The sequence below is a fragment of the Paracoccidioides brasiliensis genome, assembly GCF_000150735.1.
Source record: "Paracoccidioides brasiliensis Pb18 unplaced genomic scaffold supercont2.1, whole genome shotgun sequence".
In the NCBI taxonomy this organism is placed as follows: domain Eukaryota; kingdom Fungi; phylum Ascomycota; class Eurotiomycetes; order Onygenales; family Ajellomycetaceae; genus Paracoccidioides; species Paracoccidioides brasiliensis.
The window spans coordinates 3,090,071-3,100,701 of NW_011371358.1; the positions used below are offsets into that span (position 1 = coordinate 3,090,071).

Genomic DNA, 10,631 nt, shown 5'->3' on the forward strand with positions numbered 1-10,631 from the left:
GTTCTTTTTGCGCCACCCAGGTAGGGTTCTTTGGGTATTGGTATATATGGGAAATATGAGGTCAAGCCGAGGCACAGGCAGAAAAGCTAGGAGAGAGGTCAATGTGAATAGCAGCGGAAAGGAATATAAAGGCTCGAGGTGAACAGCAGGAAAAGAGGGAGGTTGCAGAAAGAATGAAAGGAGAGCTCAAGCCTCTGGTGTCATGACAGGTGTCATGACAGGAAGAATGAAGGTAGAAGAGAGAAAGAGAAAAAAAAATCCCCAAGGGAGATCAAGATGAGACGACGGGAGGGTCATCGCATATTAATATAAGCAGACTACCAGGGCAAAATGCAATAAATTAAGAATAAACCCATTATTATGGAACCTGGTATGAATTGGATGAATGGGCTCGTACCATACCAGCGAAACGGAGCACAGAAACCCGATCTTCGATAGCCCCTTTTTTCTTAGGCTAGAGCTCCTACTTTTACAATTTGCCAGAGAAAGAAGCAAATAATGGTGGGGACACCAGCTCCCATTGATACATCTGGAACAGAAAAAGCTGGTTTTTGCAACATCAGCTAGCACCATCGCCAGCTAACTGATGTAAAAATGTATGATCGTTATTTTTGTTATTTTTTTATACTATTTTTGCAAAACACATAGAGCAAGATATTAATTACGGTGCTGGTCATTTTACTCATTATCATGCATCAATCACATCAAGTAATCATTATTCATTCGCCTGTAACAGCATGCGTCAAAACTCACAAAGTTGCTTCCCAAAATGAATGACAATGAGCTGTCATATTTAGTGCTTCCATTTATCAATTATTATTATTGTTGTTCTATTATATCTTCGCTTTCTTACTCGTTGCAAGGTAGAACAGGGGGAGAACAGGGGAATAGCAGCCAATCTGATCTTATTCCTTACGTGTAACATTTCTCCTTATTTCACCATTGTCTCTGTTAAATTTGATATAGCACTAGCAAACTTGGCTTTTGATATATTCTAGGCTTCAGCAAGTTTTTTATCCCTCTCATCAGAGGAGTCACCCTTGGGACATTTCCACACCAGAATATTGAAAAGAGCGGCGGTTGAAGCAACAGAAAAATAGAAGAAAAAAGGAATGAGATAAAAGTGGATATTTACTAGCTAAAATAATGCCTGTGGGCGGGCAGAAACAAGCCCCCTGTTGCTGCCTCCACTACGCCCGATAAATCCTGGTAGGGCCCAAGGAGTTGGTCATGGAACGGTTGGACGCCTAGGATTTAGAGGGCCGCCTCTCACAAAACACTAGCCCTACAAGGTGCGGCCTAGGGCTTGCATTTCAAAATATTTCAAAAGGAGGCTCTTTCTCGCTGCCTCGGATATGCTGTATGCGGCGAATGTTCTTTTATCTTCAGTCTTGCCGTTCGGCCTTAGCTGTCTGTTCATGCACACCATGCGGCATTCTGCATCTGGTAGGACAAGCATGACACTGTACCAGTGCTCTGTCCGGTATAAACAGCTTTTTTCAATGTAGAGAGTTGTATTGGCAAACCTCGAGCTTGGTCAGAATGGGCGGCTAACTAATTATGGCTCGCAAATGGTGTCACCTTGGAAGTGGTCCATGTGGGAAAAGTAATACAGTGTTAAAAAAAATAAAAATAAAAATAAAAATAACAAGGCACTAAGATGTCCTCCCTTCCGATGAATATTACTCGTTGAACTACTCGTCATCGGTCCCAGAAAATACAAAAAGGACAGCTGAATCTTCCTCAGATTCTTGCACAGGAAGTGACTGGCCACCAAGATGAGTTGGAACTGGACACGAAGCGGTAAATCACATCAAATATTCGCAGTAGTTAAAAGAATAATACTGACTAACAAGCTTCACAAGAATCCTCCAGTCGATTGAGACAGAGTGTGAAAAGTTAATCTACGCCAGACCAAAAAGAAAGAAAAGTAGATCGTGTCCAGACTCAACTCTCGATGACAGGAACAGGATAGGCGCATATCAACTTTCCTTGGGCCGGTCTCAGACCTTGAAAAACTGGTTGTGTTCAATCAGATATTTCCATTCGCTTCGGCAGGGAGGCAGCCAGCCAACAAATATTGCCGCCCTGAGACGGCCCCGAATATGATGATGTTTGAAATGAAATATAATATATTACAGATATTATTGAAATACACATTCAAAACGCCCTGCTTTGTACCCTCTGACTTTAGATATCCTATCAATATGATAATTTGCGTGCATATCCAGTAGTTAACTGCTGGAGGAGCAGGATATTGGGGACCTTGAAAAAACTAAAATTGAATCGGCGATTCAATGATCAGCAATGAAGATAAATTAAAGGTGCTAAACAGATCAATGGCAACAACCAAACATTCCAATATATATATATATATAAATATATACATATACTATATGTGGGACAGGAAAAAGAAAATTAGATCAAATAAGGTTCAGTTTTTGCTGACAGGCTCTGTTTGGTGCTATAGGCCGTAGCCCATAAGGAAGCGTCTATTGCATTCGTATCCCTAGCAGATGCAGGTTACTTAAAGGAGAGGGAATGCAATCACTCCACATAGATCAAGAATATATATATATGTATATATAAAAGTACTTCAAATATACGATAAAATCTTTGGTGACAAGAGATGTGATTATATTATCCACAGATTTTCACTACCCAAAAATGTAAGAGGAAGAAAGAATGAATGAAATGTAAGTGTAATGAAAGAAGAGCCATCAATGGATTTGTGTACATACTCCCGTATCTGCCGGTTCTTTTAACTTTTAAATTGACTTACGCTTGCTGAGACTTTCATCCAACGGTCCTTACAGGAGCACACATATCTTTTCCCTTTGTTGACGTCAAGATACACGGTATATCCGGGGTCATCGTACCACGGTATATCCGGGGTCATCGTACCACGGATGCATGGACTGCGCCGCTTTGTTTGAAGTAGCCACCATCTGGATGTCAGACTGGCAATTGTGCTGTTTTCATCTAAGCTCACAATCTCCCAATACACTTTCTCTCAATAACCAGCCTTTTCTCTTCCAAGAAGATCATCAGCCTGAAAATACGATAGTAAGAAGAGTGAGAAATTCTATAACATGAGATACCACCCACCCGGATTAATCAGTGAGCAACAGCAAACATGAATTATTTTTAAGGACTTTGGTATCTCAATTTCCACGTAGCGATTGCATGTTGGATCCATATGGACACATCCTCTCTGTAAATGTAATACATAATGCGGAGAGATCCTAAGCTATCATCATTCCTGGCTGGCTGTTTCAGAAGTCAATATCGGGGCATACTCCCAGCGCGCCGTTATCCCGTGGTCTACGACTGCGTCCTCGTTTCGAAGAGAAGCAAAGTATATCAAGCGAGAGTCGAGACTCGAAACTCGCTTTCCTGCTGAACTTTGACTTATCCCAATCCGTATAATGAACGGACGGCTTCCATTGGTTGCATTCTATCCAATGCAGTTGTAGCCGAAGCCAGATCCGCAAGTAACGGCGCTGGAAGGACCGGGGAGAAAAGCCAACCTCTTCGACTTGCCCACATTATTCCCTGAAGTGCAGTCATGGACTTCATGGCTGATTCTTTCTTACCCACGAGACATTAGCAAGGGCGCTGTGCGCCCGCCTATAACGCCTTGAACCTGATTAGTTGCGCGTCAACCAATACATTCTTCCCGTCTGAGTGTGGCCTTAGACACGATACGAGATGAACTTTCGAAACGACCAAGGAAGACGATCCTTCAAAATATTATTTAAATTGATACGTAACCGTGTCAGAGCCAACACAACCAGAGCGGGAATTAATGGTGATGGGACTTGCCTGGGGTGACTCCGCCGCTCCACACATATCGAAACGCTTCCACGTTGCAATATGATCCATGTGAATAATCCATCATCGAATGGCTAGTTAGCTGAATATGCCTAATGAGAAACTCGCCCATCACTAGGCCAGTTGCGAGAGAATCTAAAATGGCAATGCTTCTAAACCCGTTGAAAGCTAGAAAAGCGCTAGAAGCACCCAAGTTGCCAATCTGACATAACTCAGAATTTGGAATCACAGGCTAGCTTCAGCTTTTTGATTTTTGTGGTATCTTTTGTGCTTACAGGGGTGGGTAATTTTTTTCCTGCCCCCCATGCACTCTTCATGTTGTATGCTAGATTAGTAACAAATTGCCCAATTACATGTGCACCTTGATTTAATTTCTTATATTTTTCTTGCGGCTAGTTTTTTACCCCCTCATCCCCTCATTCTATGGTCAGCAGCGTGAAGGGAAAAGAATAAGGAAAAAGCACGGAACGTCGTCACAGGGGAAATAATAATGGAAGCTTTCTCCACTGATTGCCACAAATGTGGGTACCTCCATAGCAACCACTAAGCGTTTCTTTAGATTAAGTCCGCGGCCCGCTCGTGTGTTCCCCTTCCAACAAATCTGCTGAGAAAGAAAACTTTCAGTTTCTCCCTCGCTTCCTGCTGAGCCTCTCTCCCTGTGTCTCCAGGAGGCTGGAGAGCCCGAAGTTATTCCGTACATCCAGATCTCTCATCGGACGCATCAATGGAATCTCGCATCCTTTTATTTTTCATTTCTTTTTTCTTCAGTCTACGCTCACTTCCATGACCGCATGATCGTCCATGCATCGCACATGGCATTTCTTTTCTGGCCCGTTTCTCAATCTTGACCAAGCGACAGGGTTAAAGGCTGCCAGCCCCAAACTTCTCCGGGATACCCCGCTGAAGCCGTGACCTGGGGGCTGCGGCAGCTTACAGGGGCCATTCCACACTGGAATCTAAACTCGCCCGCGCACAAGCGCATTTGATGCCAATAATAATAATAAGCAATGGCAGCATCAGTCCCGTCCTCCTGTATTTTGAGATTTTTAAGACTGTTATATTTTTCAATTGCGCGGCTCTCAGCCTCCGTTCCAGACGCCTGGAAACGCTAAACGGCCAAAGCCCCAGATGTCATAGCAAAACAATTAGCGTTTTGGAGCACTTCACAGGACACAACTACTATAAATATTTCATTGTCAAGGATCCAACGGCTTCCGGCAACTTTCATGGATGATGGAGATAATTTTCCGAGAATATCTTTTAGATAAGCCTCTACACAAACCATCTTGGAAGCAAAAGGACGGAGTTAGCCCACCGAAGAAATCGAGTAAAGCACCCAAATTAAAGGGGAAAAAAGAAAAGAAAGGCAGAGAGAATGTTGGTTTCTTTTGATGCCACATTGCGGGGCTGATAACAGCGCATGGTTCATCAGTTCACTGATGAGAACAAAAAGTTAAAACCTCCAGAAATCATTCCGTCCAAGTTTACAACCGATGCTCCTCCTCCGCATTTTTACGGTCGTAATTGCCAACTACTACTAGGCGCAAAGCTGAAATTGCCTTCCCATTTCTTTTCACAAGAGTAAGCTTGGTGTTCGAAATAATATCGAACTCAAGTCAAGAAACCACTTGTGTCCTGCGTACGGAGCAGCCCTGGGCGTCAGATCACCTTACATATATGGAATAGGCAACAAAACAACTTTATAACTTTGGAACGTTCCAAGGTTCCAACCAGCCCAAAAGCAGGGCCACATGATGATTGGTTCACAACAACGGGATTCCCCTTTTTCTAGAGAACTTCCACACATGTTCCAGAATCCCAGCACAAACTCTATTAATACCAAGTTGTACCCCACCGTCCGTTGAGAGAGGCTTGGCCCATAGCAGTCCAACGACTAGAGTCCACTACAGCGCTCAACTTGAGCTAGGCAAGGTGCAGAAGCTGGATTTCGACTTTCAATGTGATTGCTCTCAATCTCCGATACACTTACCATTTTTGCCTCTCTGACCAATCAACCAATCATCCAATACGGCAACAATATTCAACATTTGATATAAGTCAGAGGTGTCTGGATACAATGTATTGTGCGAAGGGTAAAACTGTGTAAATTCTGGGTACGCAATACCTATTCATTTTCCCATCTGTAAAGTTTATGCGAATGAAAATGGTCTCCCAGAAAGCTCTCGTCATGGACAGCTCATATGTAATTATTACTGTCTATCAACAGGCTTCACAATACCCTACTCTAATATTGATAACTACAGTACTTGTTAGATGTTATTGGGGTGAAATGGATACTAAGAATACTGAGGTTTCTTTTCTCCGCCGTGACAGGGTCGAAGAGCTACTCCTCCCCAATACAACTATCGATCCAAAAAAACAACTTTTGCAAAACAAATTTGTACGTTACAGTTTGATGGTACGCGGGATACAATTCCACATGGGATGGCTCTCTGTGATACTGCACTGTTAACCAAAAAAATAAAAAAATAAAAAGGATAAAAATAAAAAGAGGAAAAGAAACTTAAACAGTGATATTTTTTCTAACTTTCAAATGGCTCCAATGATTTCGATCCATTATTCTGTGTTTCCCTATCTATGGAAAAATGATACCGATATTCTTCCGTGGGCCGTGGGCTGTGGCAGATTACCTTGCAACCCCCTAAACAATAATGGTCAGCCCCGCCAGGCCGGCTTGCTGGGGTGCTTACAGCACTAACCGTAGCTAAAAATATTATTACGATCAGACACTATTAGCTTCGCCAAAACCCATCTCCTGATTTCCTAAACCTCGGACCCGGGTCCGGGAGCTGCCAACCCCACTACGCCCCACCCCCCCCCCCCCCCCCCTTTCCCCTCCCCAAGCCCAGCGGCTTCTAGTTTCGAGGAAGGGAAGGAGAGAATGTTGAAAGAGAGCGATCGAGGGGCGTCTTACGTCCAGAAGCAAGAGCATTCAAACCAACCAGGGGGTGTGAATGCAGACCCACCTTTCATCAATTCCTTCTCTCTGCCCTCATCACAAACCTTCTGATTTGGATTGCGTAGATACATATCACCCTCCTTCCTGCAGCGCCATTTAGCCCTTCCCGGATCCGGAACCGGACCCAGATTCATGGGATTCGAGGCCTGCTTCTGCTACGTTCCTTTCAGCCTCGCTGGGCCATGTTCCGTCATCGAGTAAACTGTAGGCTGTGATCTGACGAACAAGGACACCCGAGACTGCTGAGATTCGCGGGAAGTTTCAATGTTGAGTGGCCTGATTGTTGCTGGCTGAGATCGTTTCTGACGCTCAGATACTACCACCCAGTTGGTAAAAGGTTGAATCCTCCTGGTTGGACGTTGCTTGTGGTAAGGTAGAGAGAGCTGCCGTGTTCCATAGGTTTGGTTAAACTCAACGCGATTTGGTCACTTGGCAACGTTTTCGCGATCAGTCATACTGTTCTCGAAAAGTGGCATTAATGCATCCCCGGTGTCTCTGCTTAACATCAATTTGGGGGGTTCGATAAATGACGCCGCGTTGTTGCTGACGCACGTGGCGGAAACGGTTTCCAAGGTTGGTCGTTCTCTGGTCCATCGGCCACGGTTATACGGTACAATATTGTACAGTTCAGGTGAATAATAAAAGTGGGAGTTCGATGCTTGAAAGAAGAAAACATAAGTATAAATGGAGGTGGTATCAAAGTGGCCGCTAGCGAGACAAGATATTGGGTATTGTTTTCATACACGTAGTTACAGTAGAAAAAGAAAATCATTTTTGATCTATCAATTCGACCCAGCCTGATACATTGCCTTGATCGGGATTAAATCTGGTATCGAATTTCTTGATTGCGAAATATGGCTTCGCGGGATAAAACAAAACTGAGTTTTTGCCTATGCTCAGCCATCATTGACCGTTGTCGGTTAATAGCGCTGGCCCAAGTAGTCTCAAGCGAATCCCTTTTATTTCCAGCCATGGGCCATTGCAAACAAAAATCGACATGTCTGCTTGTGGATCAATCAGATCTGCGAATTTTCACACGTTAATTTGCAACCAACCTGTGATTCTTGCCATTAAATGAGCTAGAAGCAACTAGCTACATATTCTGCGGGATAGCCAGGCGCATTCCGAATGGCTGGAGGACCCCGCGGCGCTTGGGTGGAACGGACCGGCGGCGAGTTAGAGATAAAAGTCGCCTCTACTCCACTCGATTGGCGATTGGAGAATCGATATATTATTTGTTTTGTTTCCTTAGTTCTCACCTACGCTATTTCTTGGCTGAGGGTTGTTGGATATACCAAAGGGTCCAGGCTTGAGTCTCCACTGGTGACATGCTGATCTACTCGAGCGGTCGTAATTTAACGTTTTGCCATTTCAACTGCAGAACGACAATAACAATTAGGGTTTCTCGCTGTGATCCGTCACCATGGACACAGGATGGGACTACTGCAAGCCGCCCACGCCATTCCCCACCCGTGCAATGGAATGTCTGAAGAAAGCCTGAGAAGGGCCCAGGGTGAGCAAGTCAATTGGCAACTGGCCTGCATTCCCGCTGCATTAGACTGCTTTAGTTGATGAGGACAGAGAGCGAGCATGAGGCGCACTAGGCCTATTGTTAGCCTAAGAAACCCGTCAATCTTTCGAACTTGGTGGGGATCCCAGGTAGGAGACAGAGGAAGCTAGGATGCTGGGATAAAGAATGGATAGCCGATAATTTAAATCACGCTGAATAGAGTGCAATGGTGGAGGGTGACCTTTTACATACCCCAACAACGATGGTGCTAGAGAAGCTCAAGAATTTCCTTTGCAGTGTTGGGAGCGCAAAAAGGTCGGAGAGAAATCAGAGTCACGTGGCACAGTGAACTATCCGTTTGATAAATCATACCTGGCAAAAACGGCCCATTCTATATATTACCTAGACTTAAAAGAAGGTACATTTCCACAGGGATCAACCTGACGTCCCTAACAATATCCAAACCATCCAACCAACCATGGAATGGAGGGTTTGTTCCGACGAACTTGACTCTTCTTCTCGACTTCCCATTCTATCGATGTTGCATGGTCATCACCAGTCGATGATGAGTGATCGACACCAACGGTGGACATTGAATGGATTTAACCTGATTTTAATGGTTAAGCTGCGGGTAGTTAGATGGCACAGTCACCGTAATACTTCGGGATCTACAGCACCTTACAAAACTCAACGTCACCCTCCGGCTCTATCTCCTTGACCCAGGATCAGCAGGGTAGACTTCTCCGCACAGAGGGTTGGTTGAGAGCGAGGTGCGGTGCCAATAGTGCCGCTGATCGTGTTCTCACCTTTCATCAAGTGCGGCACAACCTGGTATGGATTCTAGGGAACTTTGGAAGGGAATGAATGGGCTCACGAGTTGTGAAAAACCGAGAGGCGCCAAAAATCTTCATCTCGGGATTATCATCACCAGCGTCTCCAGGTTCCTCAATGCTCCCCAGGTAACTCGGGACGATTACTTGTTGTTTTCTTCTCATCGGATTCCCTTCTTTCATATACTGGTTGTTGGTCTCGTTTCGTGTGTGTTATTGGCAAACAGTTGAAACATGTCAATCAATATTTCATTAAAGACTGGGGTTTGCAACTTTGTTTTAGCAAAAGACCATGCATCTTCTTGCCCCATGTACTGTACCGAGTTTTCTTGTACGGCATGTCGCAGAAAGGATGTCAACTCTTAAATCTGTGTCATTCACCCCAGCCTCCATCACTTTGGACAGAAAGAAATACCTCTTTTTAACAACGAGAGACGAATAGTTATTATTAATACCCACCAACCACTTGGAGCCCTCTATTATGCTTCATCCAGAGGGCGTATTCATCTAATGCACTGCCTACGCCATATCTCCCTAAACATGCCACCTTGCTGAAATGATATTCTCTGCCTCCAAAATATTTAAGGACGCATGAAAGGATCACGGGCATGACTAACTAACACATCCATGAAGCTTTTCTGCAAGCACGGCTCGGCTTCATGGTCTTTATTAACAAAGAACAATTGTTCACCACTCTGTATACTTTGAATAAAGAGTGTATGTACCATCGGGGCCTTGCATATTTAGCAAACGAACTGCTGTCAAGGGAAAAAAAAAAAAAAAAAAAAAAAAAACCTAACAGCCATGCTGCCCAACCGTTGTAAACACAATCGACACATTGTTGTTTTATTTTCGTTTGGTGCTCCAAACGCTGTAAAGACATGCATTTCAGAAAATTGTGGTTTGGCCGCAAGGGACACAACCATAGCAACAAGAAGTTTCAGGCTTTCAAAAAAAAAACACATCTTCAATACCGACTGCTTCACCCGTATCCTACTCACCGTCTATCTACGAAAGCCATCACCGATTCTCTTTTCTCGACTGATGTATTTCTAGGATTCATTCATTCTTCTCATACACAGATGCGGGCTTTCTTGATTCTCGTCTCATCAACAACACCGCCAATGTCTGGAACAGTGATAATGCAAGCCGCCGATCCTAAAATTTCAGTCTTTGGTATTATGCAGAAGCCAAAACGCATGAAAATTTCGACCCAGATCTCCGCCAACTTTACATTCAAAGTTGACAAGTGGAGAATTCATTGAAGCAAACAATTGGAAAAGGGCAAAATCAAGGGAAATTTTTCCTTATCTCTTAAATGACAGGTCAACTTGGCATCTTGGTTCGACTGTGTCAAAGCGCAGCAGACGAAGGAGACGGATAGAAGCAGCACAGTTGCAATATCTTGGCTGGAAGGCGGTTATGCATGCCCCATCCCATTCTCTCCAGAGTCATTGAGAAAATCTATTCTTCAAAC

At 44.1% G+C, this 10,631-nt stretch overlaps 2 protein-coding genes across 2 annotated transcripts; both read right to left on the minus strand.

Annotated features, from left to right (window-relative positions):
• Nucleotides 1-7,239: 7,239 nt before the first annotated feature.
• PADG_00939 (uncharacterized protein) lies at nucleotides 7,240-7,787 on the minus strand (the record flags this gene model as incomplete). The annotated part of the gene is made up of 2 exons (XM_010757748.1): nucleotides 7,240-7,472; nucleotides 7,694-7,787. The coding sequence occupies 2 exons, from the start codon at nucleotides 7,785-7,787 to the stop codon at nucleotides 7,240-7,242; spliced, it is 327 nt and encodes a 108-aa protein (XP_010756050.1).
• Nucleotides 7,788-9,017: 1,230 nt separating this feature from the next.
• On the minus strand, nucleotides 9,018-9,319 carry PADG_11172 (uncharacterized protein; the record flags this gene model as incomplete). Its single annotated transcript, XM_010758465.1, has 2 exons — nucleotides 9,018-9,130; nucleotides 9,199-9,319. The coding sequence occupies 2 exons, from the start codon at nucleotides 9,317-9,319 to the stop codon at nucleotides 9,018-9,020; spliced, it is 234 nt and encodes a 77-aa protein (XP_010756767.1).
• Nucleotides 9,320-10,631: the final 1,312 nt, after the last annotated feature.